The 26,683-nt window shown below is 41.4% G+C and overlaps 1 protein-coding gene across 6 annotated transcripts in view; it reads left to right on the forward strand.

Moving 5' to 3' along the window:
• Pcnx1 (pecanex 1) overlaps positions 1-26,683 on the forward strand; it is a 142,439-nt gene that overhangs the window by 92,738 nt on the left and 23,018 nt on the right. For all 6 annotated transcript variants that reach the window (XM_050164471.1, XM_050164473.1, XM_050164472.1 and 3 more), the window contains 13 exons: positions 3,709-3,862; positions 6,910-6,942; positions 9,195-9,366; positions 9,883-9,993; positions 12,238-12,329; positions 14,416-14,525; positions 15,017-15,122; positions 17,546-17,638; positions 20,072-20,222; positions 21,954-22,095; positions 23,193-23,370; positions 24,039-24,147; positions 24,888-25,017. In XM_050164471.1, coding sequence (XP_050020428.1) covers positions 3,709-3,862; positions 6,910-6,942; positions 9,195-9,366; positions 9,883-9,993; positions 12,238-12,329; positions 14,416-14,525; positions 15,017-15,122; positions 17,546-17,638; positions 20,072-20,222; positions 21,954-22,095; positions 23,193-23,370; positions 24,039-24,147; positions 24,888-25,017 — 1,581 coding nt within the window. The remainder of the gene's footprint in view (positions 1-3,708; positions 3,863-6,909; positions 6,943-9,194; positions 9,367-9,882; positions 9,994-12,237; positions 12,330-14,415; positions 14,526-15,016; positions 15,123-17,545; positions 17,639-20,071; positions 20,223-21,953; positions 22,096-23,192; positions 23,371-24,038; positions 24,148-24,887; positions 25,018-26,683) is intronic.

Here is a 26,683-nt window from a genome sequence, read left to right on the forward strand (position 1 = left end):
GAAAACGTTTTAATTGAGGTGGTTCACTTACAGTTCAGACATTCAGTGCCTTATCACAGTGGGGAGCCTACCCAGTGTACAGGCAGACATGGTGTGGGCTAAATCTACATCTTGGTTAGAAGGCAACAGGAAGTGGATTCAGACCCTGGGCAGAATCTTGAGTGTAGGAAACTTCAAAGACTGTCGCCCACAGTGACATACTTCCTCCAACAAGGCCATAACCACTCCAACAAAGCCACACCTCCTCATTGTGCCACTTCCTATGAGATATAGGGGCCATTTACATTCAAACTACCTCAAGAGGATATTGCCAAAGATAGAGTTATTTCATAATGATAAAGGCCCAGTTTAACATGTAAAATGTAATAGTCCTAAGTTTCTGTGCCTAAAACAGAGCTTCAAACTTCATAGAGACTGATGATGTATCCTAGTGACACAGCAGATGCTGAACATGCAGAAAGACAGTGTTATCATCAGCACCCCTAACACCTCAAAAAAGCGTAAAACAGAAACCAATAGAAACAGGAGAAGCAGATGAGCCTACAATTATAAGTGATCTTTGCACTCCGTTGCAACCACTTGCTGTGCCCTGACAAGATACCTGAATTACCTTATAAAGGCAGGTTTGCTTTGGCTCACATTTTTGAAAGTTTCAGTTTGTGGTCACTTGATTCTTTGCTGTGAGGCCTGTGATGGGCAGAATAGCAGAAGACTATGTTTATTACTCCGTTGCTGCTGGAAGCAGAGACAAACAGGAAAGGGCAGGGCTTCCAGCAGCCCCTCAGAGGCACACCCCTGACTTGACTTCCTTCAACAGGGCCACACCTCCTCCCAGGTGTGCATAGGCTGAATAGGCTGAGGAGCAAGCCTTCAACACTTGGTCCTTTGGGGACACTGGAAACCCAACTATTACAGAGATAATTGACTTGCACATTTGATTGGCACTCCTGGAGTAGCCACCTGTAATGAGATTACATATTGTAGGCAGAGGTTTCTGTCCTGCCTGATCCTGCAGCTATTTAGTCCCAATAAACACACAGAGGCTTATATGAATTATAAACTGGTTGGCCTATTAGCTCATGCTTATTATTAACTAGCTCTTACAACAAATTAAACCATAATTCTTATCTATGTTTAGCCTTGTGACTTGGTACCTTTTATCAGTGAGGCATTCTCATCTTGCTTCCTCTGCATCTGGCTTGCAACTGACTCTCAGCCTGTCTCTTCCCAGAATTCTCCTAGTCTGGTCACTCTGCCTATACTTCCTGCATGGCTACTGGCCAATCAGCATTTTATTAAACCAATATAAGTGACAGATCTTTACAGGGTACAAGAGCATTATCCCACAGCAACATATTGTTGAATTGTTCATGGGATGTTATATAGACTGACCAGATTCTGATCTGTAAGGGTCAGTGAAAAGAATTAGATCACATCGAGTGTGGTCTTTGACAACAGAATTAAATCATTGAACCTTGAACAACCCTGTTATATTTGGAAGTTAATAGTTTTAAATAATCCGTGGGTAGAGAAGAATTTGAGGGGAAACTACAAAGTATTTTAAAGTAAATGAAAATGGCTTCTTTCGTACTTAGGATAATCTGTGGCACTGACGACCAAGGCTGGAACAAGACCTCAGTTCTGTGATTCATTTCTGTACTAGGAACTAGAAAGACAAGCACTTATCTAAGGACACGAACATAGCATGAAAACAGAAAAATCAAGGAAATCTAAGACTGCATTTTTGGGAGCAGTGGTGAAACTGATGAACCCTTAGCTGCCTGATGACCAGATGGGAACTGTGAGGTGTGAGGTCACTGCAAATCCCACAGGGATTAAAGATCAATAAGGAAACATTATCAACAGCTTTGTGTCAATAAATTGACAGTAAACAATGAAAAGGACAAATTCCTTGAAAGATTTAATTATCATAGACCAATCTAAATGGAAATACCATTAGGAGCCCTCCTGGAGAGTAAGCTCCACGCCCAGGTGTTAAAGAACTTTGCAAATCAGTGAAGTGGAGACTTGGCAGTAAAATAGCAGTTTCCATATGCAAAAAGTAAAATTTGAATCCATACCTTGTACTATATCACAAAAACTAAATCACAATTGATCGTAGATATAAATGTGGTATATAAGATAGTAAAATATGTGAAACAAAATATCCCCAAGGTTATAGAAAACATACTAGCCTTGTCATAAAAAAACAAAATCAACAAGAGAACTGATTGATGATTGGGTTCATGACATAAAAAACTGTACAAAGGCCTGTGTTTCAGTCATAAAAGAGATGGCGAGAGCAGCATGAGGGTGGGAAAGGGAGTTGGTGGCCGGTCACCTTTCTGCCATCTACAGTGGAGAAAATTCCAATACTTCCTGATTTGAAAACAACGTTGAACTCTTGAATGGGATAGTGACTATAAATATAGTCTTGAGTTAATAAAAGTGAACTTTAAAATTTTTGTGATTATAAATTTTTTACCTACTGAAGATTTAAGTATGTAGAAAATTTTGGAAATAGAGTTGCATACAGTAATCCCTCCATAAAGCTATTGTAAATAATAATTTGGTATAATGTGGGGGTTTTGTTTTATTTTGGTTTGGGTTTTTCAAGACAGGGTTTCTCTGTATAACAGTCCTGGCTGTCCTGGTACTAGCTCTGTAGACCAAACTGGCCTTGAACTCACAGAGATCGCCTGTCTCTGCCTCCTGAGTGCTGGGATTAAAGGTGTGCACCACCATCACCCAGCTGGTGTAGTGTGTTTCCATTCTTTGTTTTTAGTAACAAGACTTATACTTTGTCAGTTTTGATTTATACAGTAGACATGCTATGCATATGTCACTTAATATTCTATAAATGCAAGGTGTTTAGCAAGTATTTCTTAAACATTTATGAATAAAACTTGTAAGAAATTATTAGCTTTTTGGTACAGCCTAAAATCTTCGTTTCTGCGTGTGGTATCTCAGGTATCATGTTACGTCTTTTACGGTGTGAGTTTGCTGTATAGAATGGCCTGAGCAACTTTGGTAGAGGCAGAATTGAGTCTAGTTGAACTTCATTCTTAATATATGTAAGATCTTGTGCTTAAGTAGTTTTATTAAGTATGTTTTTGAATTATTTCTGATTAGGATGAGAGATGGGAAAACAAAACCACTTGCTACTTGCTGCATGTGGTTGCGAGCTTTATGTTATAAAATAGCATATTTCAAATTTCCAAAAAATTTTTTGAGATTTTGATTTTTAAACTTCTTCCTATGTCAGCTTCATTTACCATCCAAATTGGTTAGTTATTTTACAGAGAAGATGTAATGAGAACAATTTGTATTATGTTATCACAGGACAACTGTGTTAGAGGGCACTGCACTCCCGTGTGTCACAGGACAGCTGTGTTAGAGGGCACTGCACTCCCGTGTGTCACAGGACAGCTGTGTTAGAGGACCCTGCACTCCCGTGTGTCACGGGACAGCTGTGTTAGAGGGCACTGCACTCCCGTGTGTCACGGGACAGCTGTGTTAGAGGACCCTGCATTCCCGTGTGTCGTGTCCTCAGATAGTAGTTTCTTTTTCTATATGACCTGAAATGTTCTTTAAACCAGGCATTCAAAATAAACCTCAGCAGGCCTCATGTTGATGTCTTCCCCATTTTCAGTCTGAATACTTTCTTGTATTCATGATAGACCTCTGTGTTAATTTTTCCATCTACAGAAACCGTGAGATCCTGGAGAATGTATTAGCTGTCGTCCTGGCTATTCTTGTGGCTTTTTTGGGATCCATTCTTCTCATCCAAGGCTTCTTCAGAGACATCTGGGTGTTCCAGTTCTGCCTGGTGATAGCTAGCTGCCAGTACTCACTGCTCAAGGTACCAGTGTCTCTGCCTTCTGTGCTGTGTCTAAAGCCACTCACCAGCTCACCACAGAATGATAACTTTTAGGGATATTTTCCATGGAGGTTTACATTAGATTATGTAGGAACCAGAGCAGGGTGTAAACTTAAAAAAACAATTGTGTGCCGGGCGGTGGTGGTGCACGCCTTTAATCCCCGCACTCGGAGGCAGAGGCAGGCGGATCTCTGGGAGTTCGAGGCCAGCCTGGTCTACAAGAGCTAGTTCCGGGATGGGCACCAAAGCTACAGAGAAACCCTGTCTCGAAAAACCAAAAAAAAANAAAAACCAAAAAAAAAAAAAAAAAAAAAAAAAAAACCAAATAAATAAAATTGTGTTTACACTGAATTTACTAAAAACAAATTCTTTGTATTAAAAGAGAAGACTCGTTAAAATAAGAATTTGCATCTTTGAGATTTATTTCTGTTTAATTTACCAGCACTAACCTTTCTTTTCTGACCTTTGAGCTTTCTGTTCTATGGGTGGGATTTATTAAAATTGTCATTGGTAGATAACAACATGTCAAAAACTAGAAATAGTTTTTATTTCTAGGGGCCATCAAAGAAAATATTGATGTCCCTTTGTTAGTGACTGAGTAGTGGCTCAGAAGCATCCATGTTGTCATTGTAAACAGTGGGAGAATCCAGCACGTCAGCTGATGACTGGCCAAAGCTTTGCCTTCTGCTGTTAACAGGGTGCTTCCTTCTTCTTAATGAGCCTGCCTTCCTCTGCAAAGGCTGCATCCCGTAGAGATGCTGGTGTGCAGAGCCCTCCCCAGGCTGCCACAGCTGCTTCTCTCTACTGTCTTTGATTTTTCTGTTTATAGCTAACATCCGAAGTAAACCATCTAGGTTATTGCTCTTTCTGTATCGCCAGCCACATTCTCTGTCATTCAGCGTCTGTTAATGCTGTCTCCTCTCCACTGCCCTGTGACCTTGCACAGCCTGGGTGGCTCTTGGTCCTCAGATGACTGTCCTCTATTGTTGCTTCTTTATTCTTTGCGTGTTGCTGACTTTGAGATTTCTCGGGCCTGAGTGCCCTTCTGGGTTGTACTGCTTTAGTCATCGGGATGGATGGGAACGCTGACTGACAGACAGACACGGCTGGAAGTAGCATGTTATCACCTCTGGTTGTTGGTTTTCTTTCATGTTTTCTGTTGTTGCAGTGTTAACCACCCTAAGTTCTTTTCTTCCTTCCTCAAGAAGAAGTAGTCAAGTCTCTTGGATTAAATTTGGTGTACATGTTAAAATTGCTGTTCCTTACTGTTGCCCTTCCCTCGGCCATCTTACCTATCCCTTTGTTGCCTTAATCCATAAAAACTCATTCTCTGGCGCTAGTGTGTCTTGTTTGTTAATTTTGTCCACATTTTCAGGTTAGTGTGGTTAAACAGGAGAAAGGCGACAGGTTGCTATTGTGGTGGTGGTGGTGGTTGAACTAGCTGCCATGTCATAAACAGAAAAGGGAAGGCAGGAATCAGAGTTTCAGAAGGCACTGAGGTTGAGAGGACTCAAAGATTACCCAGGCTCATATCCAGAGAAGGACACATGTCAGACTCCACTCGCCTGGTGCAGTGTGGTGATGGACTGTCTGGGAAAGGGTGTTATGTGCCACTGGAGATGAACGAGGATCAGGGAGTTCTGATTGAGAAATTACATGATGACATTAGGACATTTTCATAGGATACAGCAGGATTGCCCTTGATTATTTTGCTGTGCAAAATCAGATAATAAATTTATTTATCACAATTTAGTAAACTTAGAATCTGTGAGTGGAACGAGAACTTAGCTAACCCAAGTTCCTGTGTGTCTCCTGAGTGGAGCAGTGGCCTGCAGAATATGGTAGCTATGCTTACACATAGTAAAGAGCCGTGCTGAAAGGTGGACCTATCTACTGTACGCCAACTCAAACATTCAGCTGGGAAGTTGTAGTCATTAATTGGCTAAAATAAGCAAAAATGAGAGGCAGTGTACACTGTGTTTATCCTGGTAAGCCAGTTCCTAGAGCTGGTGCTTCATGTTTGGAATTAATGTTTGTGATTTCTTGGTTGCAAGAGATTGCCTAAAATCACTTCAGAGCATTGTAAAAGTTGCTTTTTGACAACCAAGGAATGCTGGGAGTGGAAGAAATAGTCTTCCCCAGGAAAGAGCCCCTTAATTGGCTGTCCAGTGCCAAAGGGTCAGCCCTGAAAACATATTTCCAAGGAACAAACAGACTGAGTAGGTTAGGGAAATAAGTGTTTATCCATATGTTCAGGAAACAAAAACTTCAAAGGCCATGAACATGAAAAAGGTTCGTGTAGCAGGAGTTGGAGGGAGGGAAGGGAAGGGAGAAATGTATAATCTCAAAAAATAAAAAGTGGCTTAAGAGTTTAAATAAGATGGATACATATATACATACACAGGATTTTTACTCATCTATAAGGAATGAATTGATGGTGAAGGCAGGCAGATCTCTTTGAGTTTGAGGCCAGTTTGATTTACATAGTGAGTTCCAGGACAGCCAGGAGTGTATAAGGAGACATGTCTCAAAATAAAATAAATGTCATTTTCATTAAAATGGATGTAACTGGAGATCATCATGTTAAGTGGAATAAATGAAATTTAGAAAGACAGATATTACAGGTTTTCTTTCATATGCAGAATAAAGATGTAAATATCTATATATGCACACATACATAGTTAGTTACACACACATATAAAGAGAGTTGGATATACACATATAATTGGATACATACACAGTGAGGTCCTGAAGACACACAGAGCTGTATTAGACATGAAAGCAGAAAGGACAGTACCATGGAAGGAAAAGGGTGCAGGTGAGATGGGGAGAGATGAGGAAGCGATGGATGACTGCCACTAAAACATGCTCATATGTACAAATGACAGTCTCATAGTGAAGCCCAGCATTTTGTGACTTAGCTTAAAAATGAGAATAAACTGTTGGGGGTTTTTGTTAGTTTGTTTTAACTTGGCGTGTGGAATTCCTGAGATTGAGTAAAATAATATGTCTTTCTGCTTTATTTCTAGAGTGTCCAACCAGATTCTTCCTCTCCCAGACATGTAAGTCTCCTGGAGGGACTGTAAGTTACAGCTCCTTGACCCCCAACCACAGCCTGTAGTTTCTCCTGGGTGTACCAGATTGAGTTACACTTGTATCTTTTGTTTCATCTAAGTTTGGCCACACTGTGTAGTTGACTTCTGAACATGAAAGATGGCAGTGTGCTGACAGACTCTGGGTCCTGGTTGAGATGAGCATGAGAATGCATTTCTGACAACCTGTCTCAAGAGAGTGACCCATAGAAGCTTGATTGTTTGCATTTACTACATAATTTCCAGGCCAGCGTGGGCCAAAGAATGAAATCCTGTATTGTTTTTTGAAAAAAAAAAAAAAAAAAGAATGAATGAACTAGATTAAAAAACAAGCTCCAAGAATAGTGTTTAGTAGAGCTGTTATTCCTGAATATAAGATTTGTCCTTATATGAAATAGTAATGCAACCAGAGCAGAAAGTAAATCAGGCAGGGAAAGGGTTTCCTCTTCATTGGTGATGTTCATCATCTGTAGGAATACTTTTGAAATGTGATGATATCGGATGCTTTGCTGTGTAGCTGAATTCTGATGTGAGTGCTGGCTTACAGAACAATGTCAAGGGACGTAGAGAAAAGCTGATGCCTGTCCCCCAGATTCCTGGGTTAAATTCTCACGTTTGGCTCAGCCCTTCCTTTCTCACTCTGTTTTCTCTCCCCCTTTCCTTTCTTCCCTTTCTTTGCAAACATGATGTCTCTTTACCTCCAGTACCTCAGTGTGTTTCCTCAGAGCATTTTGTACATTCATTCAACATGACTGTCAAAGTTAGGACATCAGCCCTAATATGATGCTCTTGTCCAGTCTATAGGTGTCTCTCAGGTTTGATCTGTTCTCTTAGCTGGCAGTAGAGTTCCTGATCTGGTCTCTTAACTCTTAAAACCTGGAGTGGTTCCTTAGTCATGATATTGAAATTGTTCATAGATCAAGGCCAGTTATATAATAGATTGTCCTCCAATTTATGTTTGATGTTTCTTTCTAATTAGAGGTTACTGTATTTGGGGGGGGATATCCATGTGGTACTGATTTCCCTCCTGCTGTGCTGTAGCTCGAGTTTCCTCAGATCTGCGGTGCTAATGTTTGGGCTGGACAAGGCTTTCACAGAGGCCAGAGATGTCGTGTACATTGAGGATCCTTCTTCCAAGTAGAGGCCAGTGGCTGCCTGTAAGAATGTGCTACAGTTGCCACATGTCCTCTCTGAAGCAAACACCCTCTCTGTTCCGAACTTCTGCTGTACTAGAGATGTCATCATTTTCACCCTTGTAGTTCTGAGTCTCTTATTGGGACTTGGAGTCTGTATGCATATCTTAGTGATTCACAGACTTCGGCTAACTTGTTTTATGTCTACTAGTTTCTTGTTTGAATCAGACGTTGTTTGTTAGTAGCTAGGTATTGATCTTCTAATTCCACTGTTCTATGTTAGTTTATTTCTCACTAAAAGGAATAGATAGTTTTATCTTTTGACTTAACTGGTTATTTGTGGTGTTGATAATGAACCCAGAACCTGTGTGTGTGAGAGTCATTGCACCACGCTGAGCTGTACCCAAGCCCTTTCTCTGTCTGTGTCTGTGTGTGTTCACGTGTGCGATTAGTGCATTTGTGTGGACTTAGGGGTGTATTATAGTGGACTATAGTGTTACAGTACTTGCTTTGATACTGAGGTTGTCCTTCAGTTAGCCATTTGAAGTTTGTCAGACTGTTCTGTATCCTTTTGACATAGCCCTGTGATCCTTTAATGGCCTTTTTTCTTTTCCAAAATAGGAGTGATCATGATCCAGGCTGAATTTATATTCTCCTACTGGCTCCAACTATCTTCTCTTTCCTATGAGATTTTGGCTGTTTTTGTAAATACTATTTGTAAACTAAGATCAGGATGCTAGTAACCTTATTACTGGAATTTTATTGTGTCCAGGTACTCTCAGTAGGTAAAACTTATAAAACCTATACATGTATATTCATATTTATGTGTATACTTCTCCTGAATCTATTTATATGCCTATTAAAGCAAACTAGTTCATACTAAAAGCTCTGATTTCTGATGGTATCACAGGGCTCATTCTATTCCTCCCCCTTTCTGTATTTATCTTGACATTTTTCTGCAACCATCAGAAACCTGCCTTTCATATGGATATGGTTCAAACCATTAGAACATAAGCTAGTAATGACCTCAGGAGTTAGTTTTGGCTTTCAAAATGAACTAAACTGACAATGAAAATGTATTGCTTGCAGGGTCATAATCGTATCATTGCCTACAGTAGGCCAGTTTACTTCTGTTTATGTTGTGGTCTTATTTGGCTCTTGGATTATGGCAGTAGAAACCTAACTACAAGCAAGTTCAAATTGTATGGAATAACTTTCACCAATCCACTGGTGCTTCTGTCAGCCAGGGATTTGGTTATCGGTGAGTCGTTTATCTCTGATCTTAACATTAGTTTATTTGTTTGCAAACAGTTTACTGACAAATAGATAGAGCAGCTTATTTTGCTTAAACTGTAGTCCTGTCTGAGAATCGGCTATAGAGCATCTAAGAATGGCAAGGTTAATGGTGAATAAGTATAGTGATTCTGATTCAGTTCTCGAAGAGAGCAGGGTAAAGATAATGATGATGATACACGTTACATAAAAAATGGTTGACATGAGTTTTCCCCTGTGCTGGAATTGAATATAGGGCCTCATGCTTACCAGGCAAGTGTACTATCATTGAGTTGTATCCCAGCCCCTTAAGATGATTTTAAAAGGTGTATTTTATAGGTGGAAGAATTTAATAACCTAGCAGCTCTGTAGCGACATTAATTTTAGATCCTATCTTTTAAAGACACACAGTATGAAATGTTAAATTTGACTTCATTGCGTGTGGGCTTTAACTGAACAAGAGAATGATGCAGTCTTTTTAATAAACTTTTCTTTCCTTCCATAGTGTTTACACTCTGTTTCCCAATAGTATTTTTCATTGGTCTCCTGCCTCAGGTGAACACATTTGTAATGTACCTTTGTGAACAATTGGATATCCATATCTTTGGTGGGAATGGTGAGTAAACCACAATTGCTGTGAAGTAATAAACTGAACGTTAAAATACTGCTCCACTTCTCACTTTAGAATTGAGATTAGCAAAGAAAAGGTATTTATTTAATAATTGAAGCAGAAAAGCAGTTAGTTGTAGCTAAGAAAAAGTAGTCAGGTCTGCTATTGTTAGAAAGATCAATGTGTAGAAAGTAACAAAATAACTTGCGAAAAGAAATTTATACAGTAGTCCATGCCCCTCACTCCCATCCATAGGAGATATATTCCAAGCTATGCTGTGGCTATACCCGTAGATACTGCAGATAGCAAGAACCTATATGGACTGTCTTTCTCGTACTGTACCTACATACCTGTGATAGAGTTTAATATATACATTAGGCACAATGAAGTAAGCAACAATGACTAATAATGAAGAACAATTAATGCTGTTTATCCAGCCAGCCTAACTGAATGTATGAGCTTCCTGTCCAGTGGGAAACCCTGTCTTTAAGCAGTAGTGCGGAGGATGACACCAGCACCCTCCTCTAGCCTCAGCATGCATTTGTGCACACGGGTGCATGCATCTGCACTCACATGCTACAACCAAGTAAAAGTTACGGGATGTAGCCTTTCTCTTTGTTTCTCTGGGATTTTCTATGGTATGTGTTTGACCTATAGGTGCTCACAGGTAATAGAACCTGTGGAAAGTGAAGCTGCAGAAAAGGAAGGGCTGCTGTGGAGGTGTGGAGGGTTTAGCTGTGATCTGTACTCAGTCATCAGGTGTTTAAAACATCGTCTGTGCTGAGCAGGTTGAGTCTGATTGTACTTGGATTTTGTTTTGGGGTGTGCATTTGGCATGCTCATGAGCCAAGGCCAGAATCTAAAAGCATTTTACTAAATCAACTTTTAAGAATTATCTCTGTTTTTAGAGTAGAATATGTATACATTAATCAATAACTTAGAAAAACAGTTTTCTTACCATGAACGTATTTTATTTAAAAAAAATAAAAATAAAAAAGTCAACTGCCAATCAGGAAGATAGTGACCCGCAGAGCTCGACAGCAGCGCCGTCGGCAGATGGCATAGTTGAGATGGCATGCCCTTCATTTAACATTTCTTGGAAAGAAGAGCATGCAAACAGAGGAAATACTCAAAAGGAACGCCATTGGCCTTACACTTCATCTTCTTCACACTTCACACTTGTGATGCTCATTTGCCTTCTGCAAACATGCACTGAACATGCACTGAAATCATCTCAGGTAAAATGCTCATGGTGTGGCTTAGTTTTCAATTTGATGTGCATAAGATGGAGTGTGGTGTGTGTGTGAGAATAGGTGCATGCACCTGTGTGCACGCTGAGGCCAGAGGAGGGTGTTAAGTGTCTCGCTCTCTACCTCCTGCCCTGAACCAGAAGCTCACACTTCAGACCAGGTCAGCTGGCACATGCAGCCATGCCTAGCTTTTTGTATGGGTGTTGGGGATTTGAACTCAGGTCCACTTTTACTTCTTATTCCTAGTCAATGAGTAGGGGTCATTTGCTTGTTGTTGACAGTTTTAGTAAATCTGATTTACACAGTTTTGTGTGAACTGATGAGCATTGGAAATGCAGACTTCCTGCTGTGAGTGAAACCAGTCGTTTTTTACAAGGAAAGCTGTTTTCATTGGTTAATTAATGCCTCCAGTTTATGTCAGGCCTTTGCAAGCTGTGTTTTCTAATACAGCTTAGTAATGTAAGATACATTTTTAATTAGGTGGTGTGTGGGTACCTGTGGAGAGGCATCAGACCCCCTGGAACTGGAGTTACAGGTGCTTTTGAGCTGTCTGATGTGGGTGCTCAGAACCAAATTGTGCATGCACAGCGCATGCTCTTAAAACTGAGCCAACTCTCCAGCCCCCAAGACACATTTTGAAGCCTATTATAGGTACAAATGTTTTTTCTGAGATTCTGAGGTAAATATATATTATCAAAGATTGAAGATGGCAGGCAAGACATGGTGGTACCTGATAACCTGTAATCTGAGCACTTAGGAGGGTAAGGCAGGAGGATTGCTGGGAGTGGCAAGCCAGTCCTAAGAGTGAGACCCTATCTCAACAAAATACTGGAGATAGAAGTGATTCTTGTGTCAAGTATAATGAAAAAGATGGAGTAGCTGGATTTTAAAAGTCACGTGAGTAGATCAATATCGTGTTACTTGATAGAGTTTTCGTGAATTTGCGTTTTTTGCTGTGGGTGTTTGTAAAATCCTGATTTCCTTCCTCCTCACTGTCTAGCCACCACCAGCCTGCTAGCAGCACTGTACAGTTTCCTCTGCAGCATTGTGGCCGTCGCCTTGCTGTATGGGCTGTGCTATGGAGCTTTAAAGGTAAGCTGCAGACTGTGGTGTGCTCTGTGAGTGTGTACGTGAGTACCTAAAACTGACTGCAGGTTCCCTTTTGCCCTGCCCTTGAGACACTAATTTCCCTGCCTTGCAATGCTCATCTGTACGCTTACTCTGTCTTAATTTGAATTTTAAAGCAATTTGATAATCAGTCGTTATTAAAGGAAAATTCTTTTCCAAACAATAATCCTAGGTTACTATTTAAAGACTTTTTAAAACTAGACTCATTTGCACGAGAGGCAGACATGGTATTGGCAGAATATGCAATTAAATGTCTATTTCTGGTTTAAAATGTATGTAACTACTACCTCTCATCTTGATTTACTTATGAATGTAAATATTTATAAGAAAATGTTTTGGTTGGGGTGTAGCTCAGCAGAAGAGTGTTTGCCAGGTATGCTCAAGGCCTAGTGCTTAGTCCTCAGCACAGCACCCAAGACAGAAATGAGTCCAAGGGCTACAGGTGACAGTGTAAAACAGCGCTGACGCACACTGCTGGTCTGATGGATGGAGCTGTCATCAAGCCCATGAGCCATTTTAACACTGGTTTATAACCCCTCACATATTTATGGATTTTTTTGTCTGTTTTGAGGTTTGTTTTTAATAAAGCAAGATAACGAGAAAATAGTAAGGTTTAAAGAGCTATGTTCAAAGAAGTGACTCCCATTCTGCGTCATTCTGTCTTTGTGTCTTATGAAGTGGCGCTGTCTGTAAGAGTTGTTTCCTGTTCATGAGGAGCTTGTAGGTCAGCTGTGGATCCCAAGTCAACAGCATGCGGAGTCCAGAAGGCTAAAACCACACTAAACTTCAGGGTCCAGCCTCGAATGGTTGTGTTTCACTGAAGCCTGACCCATCGGTGTATTGGGGGACTACTATATGGAAGAAGAAAAGAGGGCTAGAAACGGTCTAGCCTTAGCTGAAGCTGTGTAGTGGCACCTACTAGATGATAGTAGAAATCGTAGAGTTTAAGAACAGGGATTTTTTAATGTGAACACTTTATTTGTTCATATTTATGAGGTCCAGAGGCACATAGTAGTAGTCGTGTAGAAAGAGATTTCTGTTCATGCTTGGTAAACAGAACAGTCATCAACAGAACTGAGTCAATGGAGACTGCAACTGCGGGTTGGCGAGAGAAAAGTGAGTTTGACCTCTGAGAGATGGTAGTTTTTAAATGTTAGCTAAAATAGAGACCCACCGGGAACAGTCAGAGAGGCCTAAGAGTCTGAAAGGTTCCGCTGGATGTCATACCTGATAGACTATCAGAGACTTAACAAAAGTTTGTATTGGATGTGGTACCAGCCTGACTATCAATGACTTAACAAAAAGAGTTTCTTTGGCCTTTTAAGGAAGAAAACTAAAATAAGTTAAAGTTTGAAAGGAAATAAGAAAATGTGTTTTGTGTTTTCTAGACTATAGCTGTGAAGCACATGGCTGTGAAGGGTTTGTGTTCTAGTTTTGTTTGTTTGTTTGTTTGTTTGTTTACAAAGATCTGAGAGTTGATTTACAGTTAAGGGTAAAGGAAGAAATAAATTCAATATCATCTATAAAATGACCACTATTTAGAATGTGAGAAATTATAGTAACAGATATGAGAAATTATTCCTGTTATGAATAAAACTTTAATACTGAGAGATAGATGGATGGATGGATGGATGGATGGATGATGGATGGATGGATGGATGGATGATGGATGGATGGATGGATGGATGGATGGACGGACGGACAGACGGATTAATGGATGAAGCTTGCTTAAGACAAAAGAAATCTAGTATCTAGATCCCAGGTCTCTGGAAAACATTAACAAATGTGGGGTGGTGTGCTTGAGAGGCAGGCAGGGTTAGGAGTTCAAAGCTATCTACAACTACATAGCAAATGTGAGGCCAGCCTGAGCTACCTGAGACCCTTTATCAAGTGAAAAAAATTCTAAGTTCATCTGGAATAAGGTACAGTTATTAATATATAGCTAAAACACTTTAAACTGTAAATTTGCTGTTTCTAAATATTGATGTAAGAGGATTGAATGCTAGGTCATAAGTTACAAGCATCTTATCTTCCTCGTTTTTTCCCTCAGGATTCATGGGATGGCCAGCACATTCCAGTGCTTTTTTCTGTTTTTTGTGGTTTGTTAGTGGCCGTGTCCTATCATCTCAGCCGACAAAGCAGTGATCCCTCTGTACTCTTGTAAGTGAGATCAGTCATTATTGTTGAACATTTAAGTATGCTGGCATTTCTATAGTCCCTAAAGCTAGCGCCTTTCCTATTGCCTATCAAGTGGTGTGTGTGTGTGTGTGTGTGTGTGTGTGTGTGTATGTAGCTTCTACAAGAGTAAAATGTGCTCTTAACTGTTGAGCCATCTCTCCAGTCCCATGGTGGTTGTTTGGGTTTTTGTTTTTGTTTGTTTGTTTTTTCGAGACGGGCTTTCTTCTCTGTGTAGCTTTGTTTTAGATTTGTTTGTTTTATGATGTTTTTCTTCCCAAGTTTTAATTGCAGTATTTTCATTCTATCCTTATATATGTCAAAATGAACTTTTTAGAATTTCCATGTCTCAGTGATTGAATGTACTTGGGTTATTTGATTTTATATCACAAACACCTTTGCTGTTTAAATTGCTAGGTTTCAAGCTTCATGTATATTTTCTATTGAATATATTCTCTTAATTTTTTCAAATAAAGCTCTTTGATGCAATCCAAGATTTTTCCAAAAACTGAAGAGAAAAACCCAGAAGACCCTCTATCTGACGTGAAAGACCCACTGCCAGAAAAGCTTAGCAATTCTGTTGTAAGTGTCTCATTTTAGATGATAGTACTTATGGTGAATGACTGTTAAATACTCAATATTTTTGAAGGTCTTTAGTAATTGGAGGAAATACAGCATTGTTAAATATTACTCATTGTATTCAGTCCGGATTTTAACATACTCCTTCCCAAAAGTCCAGAAGAATCTGGATCAGAATCTCAAACTGTTGGAATGTTGACATGATCACACCATGGAAAACTACACATTTGGTCTGATGTGATCAATCATAGGTTCACTTACAGTACTATTTACTGTGACCTTCTGCCTGTTAGGCCCACAGGAAAAAATAAATTTTATTTACCTATCTATCTATCTATCTATCTATCTATCTATCTATCTATCTGACTTATTTATTTTTTATGTGTGGCTCATCTCCCCAAAGTATGTCATGTTATATGTAAAATACCCCCAAACCTGCAAACATCAGCAATCTCTCATACTTCTGGTCCTAAACATTTTGGATAGGATATAGTTAGCCTGCATAAGAAAGGTCCTGTTCTCACACGTGGTCACAGTATGGAAGAATATGTCAGAAGGTTTCATGTAGAGCAAAATTAAGTCATTTCGTTGATCCTTCCCGGGGGCACAGGGGTCTGAAAGTTGAATACAGGAGGCAGTAACTCAGCTCCCCTTCCATGGTTTCATTTACTGGTGGTCAACTCCAGGCCAGAAGTAGAAGCTGGAAAAGTCCAGAAATAAAGAATCTGTAAGTTTTAAATTGTACACCACTCTGAGTAGCAGGATAAAATGTTGCGCAGTTCCACCCAGACATGACGCATACCCTCGTCCAAGTGCTGCTGTGCAGACCGCTAGCACCCATCAGCTACTTAGTAGACACTCAGTTATCAGTACAGCTGGGGGGTGGAGTCCCCTTAGTAGTTCTAGGTGTCCGAGAGGGTCATGGAACTTATTGCCTACAGGTAAGGGCAGACTGCTGTTTAAACTGTTTAACATAAGTTAGATTTTGTGATTATTCCTGTTGGTTTAAAAAAAAAAAAAACACCTCTGTCTTGTGCTTCGTTTCTCAAGGGCACTATAAAAAAGGGGGGGCACTATTTGGGGGCTGGAGAGGTGGCTCAGCAGCTGAGAGCACTGTTGCTCTGCTGAGAACCTGGGTTCAGCTCTCACCACCCTGGTGTGGGAGCTTGCATTTGCCTGCTGCTCCCATTCCAGGAGACCTAGCACCTGGTTTCTGCAAGCACTGCTCACGTGTTGTAGACAGACATGCATACAGGCAAGACACCTATACACATAAATACATGGGAAACTTAAGGTGAGGTTTCCAGGTCAAAGAAAAGAACAGTCTACTAATATATACCTATTAGAATATTTCTTCTCAGTTCATTTTAGTGGTCCATAGTTCCCTTAAAAAGTGAATTCTAGAGGTTCCTGTCTATTATGTAGGGCAAAACACTGTTTTCTATTTTATTTAGATTGTTTTTCTTTTGTTGTGCTGGAGATTGAACCCAGAGTCTTGCTCCTTTTAGATGATTTATGTCTGAATGTTGAACTTACCCTGGCATTAATTGGACATAGCGTTTATTTCAGTGAATATGACTACTCACAGCTTTCTAGAAAATTAGAAGTAACAAACTATCTCAAGATGAAATTGAAGCACATTCTCTGAGTTTAGTTTCTGTGTTCATGGTAAGCATAGTGGAATGTCAAATGCAGCTTATATGTCTGCTGATCGGTAGGTGGCCAGGGATAGCAAGAGGATCCTGTTTATTACTACAGAGTTGGGTATGCTTCTAAAATTTCAAAACCTGACATGCTCCCAAATCATTCAGAAAACAAACAAACAAACAACAACAAAAAAAAAAAAACCCACCTTGGATTTTAGAACATTTCTGATTTCAGATTTTTCAGTGCAGGGATCCTCAACTGGCAGAATCCAACTAGTGCTGGAGGCTGAGTGGAAGCCAGAATCAAAACCACGTTTGGTCCTAAGTTTAAATAAGGGATTCTCAGCCCTGAAAGCCACTGGAAGAACCCGTCCTAAGGAAGATAGGGAGTGCACATGCAGTCAGTGTTGGTGCCGCAGAAGATCAGCTCTTTTTGTCAATAGAAAAGCAAAGTGTACTGACCCATGAGGGACAGTCTTCTAAAAGACTCTCCGTTTACAGCATTAAAAAGTAGGCAAGTGTTTTTGTTTCCTGACATACAGTGCTAAGCTCTGAGGAAACTCCAAATATGAGAACATTGAGGAAGGAAACAAGATTTATTCTATATAATTATTTTATACAAGAAATACCTAGAGATGCTTGGGAGGTGGAGTCAGGAGGCTCGGGCATTCAGGGTCATGCTCAGCTGCTAATGACTTGGAGCCAGCCTGGATTGCATGAGACCCTATCTTAAAAACAAAGAAGTGTGTAATTGTTTCATGATTGCCCTCTGCCCCACAGAGTGAGCGTCTGCAGTCCGACTTGGTGGTGTGTGTCGTTATTGGCGTGCTGTATTTTGCTATCCATGTCAGCACGGTGTTCACAGCACTACAGGTAAGGAATCCTCTTGTTGGAGTTGACAGAAAGTGACCCAACTGCTGTGTGACGCTGTGGCACTGAAGTCCTTGAGTCCTTCAGTTTTTTTGTTTTGTTTTGGGTGAATGATTTTAGTAGTAAGTTTTGTTCCCTCATATTTTTATATACATACACTATGTGTTCTTGTCACACACCCCACCTCTCTCCCAGCCCTCCCCCAAATCTCTTTCCCCTTCTCAGTATTGATTTTGTTTAGTGTACTGTGTAATCGAACCAGAACCTAAGTTTGGAACTAATTAGGAGAACCTGGTGGGCTTATCAAGGGTACACAACTGAATCCTGTGCCCCCTCTCTTCTGGCGTCTGTTGGGTGCCATAGTTCAGCAGGACCCATGAGTCCTCCCCCACCCCTAGCTGACTGTTAGGAGGTGACTTCTGTGAACCCAGTGCCAGCATACACAGCGGGTGCCTCTGGGAATATATGAGTTTTTGTTTAAGTGCTTTATTGTGTTCTCCCTGGGCTGTAAATCTTTGTGAGTGGCTTAGGAGCTTTTCCTGTTACTGCAGTGGTCTGAGCTGAGCCGTGTGCAGTCATCTGAGGTGACTTGTATGCAGTGTTCATTTCCTTACCGCAGTAGTCTGAGGTGAACCGTGTGCAGTTCTCTCAGGTCTGATGGATCATGTCTCTGCGCCCTTCCTATTTCCAGCTCTTCCTTCCACAGTGTTCCCTGAGCTGTAGATGGGAACTGTGAAGTTAGTGGTTTAGAGTTGGGCCCACGTCTCCGGCTTGTTCTCTGCATTTGGGGCAGAGTCTGTGCTCACACTGTTCATCGTAAGGATAGGTTTCCCTAGCTAAGGCTGGGAGCTGCTTTTGTGTATAGGTATAAACACGTGCTTTTAGAAGGCAGTTTGCTCCTGTTTCAGTGTAGTTAACCATCAGAAATACATTCCCTGCACGAGCCTGCCACGTCCCCAGACGTGAGTTGCTACCAGGCTTACAGTACCAGACATTGGTCCCACCACATTCTCTCTGGAACAGGTCTCAAATGCATTCAGAGAGCCATATGGGAATTTCTGAGTGGATGCCAACAGTGTAAATTTTACCTTGTTGGGTGTTAAATTTTGTGTTTCCAAAAGTACTTGAACATTGTCCCTAGATACCGTTAAGTACTTGTTAGCATTCGATCCCCTAGGGGCTTGCTTTTGTTAAAGCAGTTTCTGAGGTGGGATGGGGCCAGCTTTTGCTAGACCATGTGTTTCCCATCACTAAGGGTAGGCAGCCTTTAGGCCTCTGCTTGGTGCGTGTGTTCCTTAACATTTCCCAGGCTTGTGAGGGTGGTACTTTTCCAACCACGTGATAGTATGCTTTCTTGCTCGATGCCCTCCTAGGATTCCTCATAGCTTCCTTGTGTGTGGGGTTCCCATGCCCATGTATACTTGCAGGGCTGTCTGTAGATCTCAAGATCTCCTCTGCACTTTGCCTAGGTTCATGGGAGCCATGAGCAGGGCAGGCACAGCCCCTTCCTTGGTTCCCTGTCCTCTGGGTACAGCTTATTTCTGTAGATCTTACCTGATACAGACCACCGGGCCGTGTGTTCTGTTCAGTGTTGGCTCTTTTATGTGGGAGGTCAGTCGCTGTTATTCCTCCTGGACAGTTATTTAATATTGTTAATAATGTTTGCTTGGTTTTCTGCTCTCCAGTTTGAACTACAAATTCCTGAACTCCCTCAAAGTGCAGCTGGACACTCCTTCATGTTTAGGGGCCTCAGGGTTTCTAAATGTATATGACTTGGTTTTAATATTAGAAGAAAGGTGTTCATTCATCCTTCTGTGAACCTAGTTGTGCAGGGCACCTGCCTCTGACAGCACAGCATGCAGAGACAGAAGATAAAGCCCTTTCATCTGTTCATGCTGTCCCTCTCTCGGACTTGGCTTACGTCCCTTATCTCTCCTAGTTTGACAGTTGAATCCCTTGCTCAGATAGTCACACAGAACATTCTTTTTGTTTTGTTTTGTTTTTTTGTTTTTCCGAGACAGGGTTTCTCTGTGGCTTTGGAGCCTGTCCTGGAACTAGCTCTGTAGACCAGGCTGGTCTCGAACTCACAGAGATCAGCCTGCCTCTGCCTCCCGAGTGCTGGGATTAAAGGCGTGCGCCATCATCGCCCGGCTCACACAGAACATTCTTGAAGCAGGAGGCAGCACTTCTAGTCTCTTTGATTGACTCTAGTGTCAGACACCAAGATAATTACCATATTTCAGATGTGCATTAGAGTCAGCTGACAGCCTGTGGCTCATTTGGACAGAGAAAGCTACAGGTACAGAAATGGTAAGCTGTGGTTTTTAGATTCTAAGAGCTGTTCTCCATTATAGAATGAGAAAACGGAACCAACGATCCGAGAACTCTGCAGTGAGCCTGGCGGGGGCTCCTAACACCCTGAACTCTTTCTTTCAGCCTGCTCTCAAGTATGTGCTCTATGCACTAGTCGGCATTGTGGGCTTTGTCACCCATTACGTGTTGCCCCAGGTGAGGAAACAGCTGCCGTGGCACTGCTTCTCCCGCCCTCTGCTGAAGACGGCCGAGCACAATCAGTATGAAGTTCGAAGTAAGTAGTTGGTTAACACCCTTGGTCTCATGGCTCACTTCACCATGCCCGTAGGTGAATTAGACAGGTGCCATTGAGCCACACTTTGGTGAGCCGTCATCTCCTGTAGGGCACCATCTTCAGCTGAGAGCACCTTCTCAGCGTGGGCGTAGTGCTCTGACTGTTCTCAGCCCTGTCGCTGATGGGTCTTCCGCGTGACCTCTCTCTCTAGCAGTCCCTAATGTATATACAGACAACCCACCCCTCCTCGCCTCCAGTCCTCTCTTTGAAAGGCTTTAACTTAAGCTGTGGAAGGAAGAAGGCCTTTGTCCATTATTCCACTAGAGACTCTGTTCTCCTTAAGAACGGCAGTAGCAGCCTTTCTGCGGTGGCTGCTCGTTTGGGGATAAGGTATAAAATGACTAAAAAGGAGATAGAAGGCCTGTCCGTTTAGCAGCCTCTCCTTTGCCACTGTAAACTGTCCTTGTGCATCAGCCCTGTGTGGTGCGGGCCTGTGCACAGCAACGAAGTCAGCCCAGTGAACTGCTGTCAAGAAGGGGACTCACCCAGACATTTAAGATGTTGATATTTTTGAAGAACACCGAAACCTTTGAAACTGTAGAACAAAGTTGACTTTCGATCCTCACGATGGGCCTCAGTGAAGCAGCACGGTGCCTCCGTGCTGACCACCCTCAGACCCTGGAGAGACTGCGGAATACTGACAGCAGGGCGCTGTGGAGAGCCTTTGCAAGGCATTCGCCTTTGTCTTTAAATGTGCGAGTGCTCTGCATGTCTGCCTGCGGCCAGCAGAGGGCATCAGATCCCACCGCAGATGGCTGTGAGCTACCATGTGGGTGCTGAGAACGGAACTCAACCTCTGAAAAAGCAGCCAGTGCTCTTAACTGCTGAGCCATCTCTCCAGCCCAATATGTGTCCTTTTAATAAGGGGAAGTTGTGTGAAACTTTAAGACTTGGGATTAGCCTGCTCTTGGCATCAGGAAAGTAGCGCAGAGTGAAAGGCTTTCGTTTTTTTATGATGAACTGTTTCTATCCCTGTTACAAATAAATAGTACCAAATAGATCTAGTTTGCTTTTAAAATCAAATTTACTGGTTGTGCGTTTCTTTAATAAGTCCAATTTTTTTCAGATTTTGAATCACCACAACAATTTTGACTTAGTGAAAGTACTAAATTATAGTAAAGGTATTTTTCCTTGTACTGATATTCAAAGTAAAGACTCCTACTGCCTGCCGTACTGTTTTCAGAAAGCCAGAGAGCGGTGCTAAGTTAATCTTCATATGCTGCTGGTGATGAGAATGACTTTAATAAACTGGGTGAATCTAAATCATACATATGTATATCTGTAGCATATACCTTATCATTTTAAAACCAGATACTTTAAAGATCTTATTTGTTTAGAGGTGAGACACAGCCCAAGAATCTTTAATAACTTTTTCTATATACAAATAGAGAAAATGAGAGAAATCGTAGTTAAAATGGGAGGTTTCACTGGAGATGCAGTCCGTGGTGAGCATTTGCCTCCCAACTTACTTAAGTGTGAGTCGTGTCTAGGTTGGAAATTTGTGTGTTGGGGGCCTGGGGCATGGGGTATTTCAGAGCAGTTAGAAATTGACTGTTGAACCACGGGCTGATAGAATGGATCCAAATCTAAGTCAAGTTGATCCTTCTTACCGCACGCCCAGCTGCTTTGATCATTGTGTAAATTGTGATCTCTGGACTTGTTGCCTATCAGATGCAGCCACTATGATGTGGTTTGAAAAACTCCACGTGTGGCTTCTTTTTGTGGAGAAGAATATCATCTATCCACTGATTGTCCTCAATGAACTCAGCAGCAGTGCAGAGACCATTGCCAGCCCAAAGAAACTGGATGCAGAGTAAGTATAGTCCTCTGATCTGTGTCGTTATATTCGAGCAGTAATAAGCAGTGCCTTACACTTGGTAAAACAGCCTTGAGTCCTTGGTCAAGACCATTAAACACAGTGTCTCTGGCACACAGCATCAACGGATAAAAGGCTCAGGTGAAAATTTTTTGTCTTCACTTTTTTGAACATCACCGTTTTTACTGTTCTTGACTTCTTACTGTCAGTCAGTATTCTAAGAAGAGGACACTTGACAAGTAAAGTTAGTTTGGGGGCTGGCTGGATGGCTCAGTGGGAAGGTCCTGCTGCCAAGCTTTATGAGCTGAGTCCAGTCCCTGGATCCACATAGTGGAGGAAGAGAACCAGCTTCAGCAAGTTGTCTTTTGCCCTCCACACAAGCTGTGTCAAGTGCGCATGCATGCACGCATGCACTTATGCAAAATAATGGGAAAAATGTAATTTAAGAAATTAAAAGTAAAGCTAGTTTTTACTATTAGATGGCAACTTTGGGAGGTGGTTGTTGTGTACTGTGTAAATCAGACTGTGTAGGTGGTCATTTGTCTACATGATTATCCTGTAATCGCAGTTTAGCTCCGTGGTATGGCATGCTAGTACATGTTTTTCATGTAATGAATGCAGCTATTGTTAAAGTGATAAAATTAAACTAGAGAGCTAGGTTTCAGAACTATAGCTTTTTATTTTTAAACATGCTTATTTACGTAGAGAATAAAGAGCATAGTATAAAAAAAAGAATACTAATAAAAATAATATTATGTTAGTGCCTTTCAGGATGTGATATGCTTATCATGGAATAAATGCCATGTCATCGGTGTCTGTCTGTCTGTCTGTCTGTCTGTCTATCTATCTATCTATCTATCTATCTATCTTCTACCTACCTACCTATCTGGACAAAAGAGTTGACATTGAACTTGTGATCTCCTAAGTTCTGGGATTATGGGTATGCACACCCACCTGGCTCTTATAAATCAATACCAGAGGTTTTAATTTGTTCTGTATCATAAGCTTAGTGAGTATGTGGTAACTTCAGGGTTAGAGGAAGCTGGGTGTTTTCAGCCGCAAGCTGACGGACCACGCCTCTCTGTCCGTGACAGGTTGGGAGCTTTGATGATCACCATCGCTGGCCTGAAGCTGCTGCGGTCCTCCTTCAGCAGCCCCACGTACCAGTACATCACGGTCATCTTTACTGTGCTCTTTTTCAAGTTTGACTATGAAGCCTTCTCAGAGACGATGCTGCTGGACCTCTTCTTTATGTCCATCCTGTTCAGCAAGGTAAACCAGGGGCGCCTGCCTGCAGAGACGCCGCTAAGTGAATGCTAGCTGAGGTCTGCGCTGCTGTTTCAGTTGCCCTGCTGGCTCTTAAGTGCTGCTCCTCTTCAGTCACCAGTTACTTTCCCAGGAAGCCGTGCTTGTCACTGTGGTTCATAAGAACCAAAGTCAAATGGCACTTACATGTGGTCTGTCTCCACCTGTAGCAGTTGGGGTTCAGAAGATTGCTGTCCAATAAACAGTGGCTACGGTGCCTGGCTCCTTGTGACTTTACATTTGGAACAGATTTTCTCCAGTTCAGGGGTATTGTGTCCTGGAATAAAATACATGCACTTATTAGAGACACCTAGAGTTTCTGCTCAAGGTCAGCAGTTTTGTTGCCTCTGCCCTCATTTGCTTACAGTAGTAACAATACCGTGACTGGCCAGAAGAGGGCAGATAACTCTTAAACACCAGTCCGTAAGTCTGTATCTTTACATTAAAAAAAAAAAAAGTTTATATTAAAATAATGCCAGTGTTTTGGCAGTTGATAAATCTTGTCTTATTATGCTATTGGAAAATAATTTCGGGTCATTTCCATGATAGGAAGAAGACACATCTTATAGACCTTCTGTTCTCTGGTTGAACTGCCTGCTTACTATTTTCCTGACAGTTTTCCTTTCTTCCCACAGCTCTGGGAGCTCCTCTATAAACTGCAGTTCGTGTACACCTATGTTGCACCCTGGCAGATCACGTGGGGCTCTGCATTCCATGCTTTTGCCCAGCCCTTTGCGGTGCCCCGTATCCTTCACTACAGTGTGTGAGCATGGCTAGTCATATCCTTGATGAGAGCGTCAGTCTGCAGTCCGTCTCCCTGCACACATGCCAGGGATCGTGACAAGCCGCAAACCTCACAGGCTGTGGAGAACCGCCTGTCCTGGTTTAGGTTGTGCAACCCACAGATCGGCCAAACATGAGGAAAGATTAAGGATTTGTAATAAGTAATGCCATTTTTAAGTTTTGAATTTAAAGTGTGAGCTATGAATGTCATTAAAGTCTAGGAACTTTTAATGTACTTGGAATAAACAAATAGAACATTTTTCATAGCAATCAATTAAATTTCTGGGTGAAATTTCCATCCTCCTCCTGCCTCAGAAGCACTTTAAAATAACTGATTACTAATGACTCAGGCTGTGTCTGAGTGCAGCCTTTCAAGGTTTGCAATTTTAAAAAATATTCATTACATGTATTTATTTATTACGTGTGTGTGTGCGCGCGTGCGTGCGTGCACGTGTGTGTGTCGCATGTAGAAGTCAACAGACACCTGGGGAGAGTCAGTTCCCTTCCTCCAGCTGCATGCTGAGGCCTGGCAGCAATCATGTCATCTCATGGCCACAAGCAGTCATCTCATTTGGCCCCAAATTCTGGTTTTGACCTTCATAAAGTTAGACTTGGGTATTTCATCCCAAGATTGACATGTGGGCTTTCTCCCTCTTTCTTTTTCTGTTTGCTGTGTTTGTTCCTTAACCGTTCCCCCATAGACTCGGCTATGCTGTTTGTTCAGGCAGTGGTATCAGCCTTCTTCTCCACGCCGCTGAACCCCTTCCTAGGTAGTGCCATCTTCATCACCTCCTACGTGAGGCCCGTGAAGTTCTGGGAGCGAGACTACAAGTGAGTAAATGGGACACACACGACCTAGTTTCTGTCCTTTTTACACGGAGGACGCATCGTTAGGAAAAATTGGTTTTGATTATAATTAGTGGTGATAAAATACTTTTTTGCCAAAAATTTACAATTTTTTTGTTTGGTTGGTTAGTCTTTGGTTTTGTTTTTCAAGACAGAGTTTCTCTGCATAGCCCTAGCTGTCCTGGAACTCACTCTGTAGACCAGGCTGGCCTCAGAACTCACAGAGACCCACTGGCCTCTGCCTCCCAAGTTCTGGGTTACAGGTGTGTATCACCACTGCCCAATACAATTATTTTTAAAATTTGAAGATTATATAGTATTGAGGAAATTGATCTTTATTTTCTCATCTTTTTATGTGATTCTTAAAAGTATAGTCCTAACTATACTCTTGTGCGTTTTCTTCAATGACGTCTTGGAATTAGTCCGTGTCAGTAACACTGTGACATGTGGTGTACAGCATTCCACCATTGTACCAGCTGTGGTGCGCTATAACATAGTTAGAAATTCCATAGCTCACCTTTTATAGATTCCTTTGCCTCTTCAGGAAGAAAAGTTTCTGATAACAGTTTCCCGTGCAGACTTTGCTCATTAGACTAACTGTTTAATCTGCTGCTTAGGAAAGTCCTTGCCCAGAGTCTGTCCACATCAGCTCTTATTTAAGGAAAGTTGCTGAAAGAGGCATTCTCAGTAAGGGAACAAGAACATTTGGGCATGTATTAACATGTTGGTCTAGACACGACATGGTTGGGTGTGTAGCTCTCACCGTTCCACAATGCCTCTCTCTGCACTGCCATGCAGTGAGCCAACTTGTACACTTGACATTTCTGCTCTGGCCCTCTCCTAACACTGCAGGTGGTGGTCACCATTTTGGTGAATTTTCATTACTTTCTATATCCTATTCTAGGCCAAGTTCTAGCCAGAAGTTATATTCTGTGATATCAATTCTTAACAGTTTGTAGCAATATTTTTGGTACCCATAAAAATATTCAAGATGTCATTGTATTTAAATAGAAGTTTTATTCAATGATATTTTCAAAGAACCTCTTTAAAATGCAAGTGTTCATTTATTTAAAAATAGAAAATAGCCACTATGTTTATAATTCCAGAACTCAGAAACTGAAGTGTGAGGATTACAAATTTGAAGCCTGCTTGGTCTACCTGACAGGACTCTGTCTTTTTTTTTTTTTTTTAAGCATATCCCATATTAACATAAATATCATTTTAAACTAAGTATTTTCTGCTAACCAAAATTTTAATAAGATTGCATTGTTTCCAGTTTGGCAAACCTTTAATGTCTTGCTTGGTAAAAGACAGGTTAGGTCCACACTTTTGCATCCACTCTCTTGCAGTATGTCATTTGATTGAAATGAAGAAAGAAAATTTATCCTCACAGATGCACAGTTGAAAAAGACTTTTTTAAATGTTCTGAATGTTTTGTCTGTATGTATGCATGTGACTGGTACCCGAGAAACTGAGAAGAGGGCACTGGATCCCCTGCATCTAGAATTAGGGATAGTTGTGAGCCACCATGTGGGTACTGGGGACCCAACCCAGGTTTTCTACAAGAGCAGCCTATGCTTTTAACCACTGTGCCATCTCTCTAACCCCAAGAAAGAAGTATTAAGACAGTTGTAGGTGTCTTTCTTTGATT

Source organism: Alexandromys fortis, unplaced genomic scaffold (genome assembly GCF_014885135.2).
Source record: "Alexandromys fortis isolate MF-2015 unplaced genomic scaffold, M_Fortis_MF-2015_v1.1 scaffold_159, whole genome shotgun sequence".
Lineage (NCBI taxonomy): Eukaryota > Metazoa > Chordata > Mammalia > Rodentia > Cricetidae > Alexandromys > Alexandromys fortis.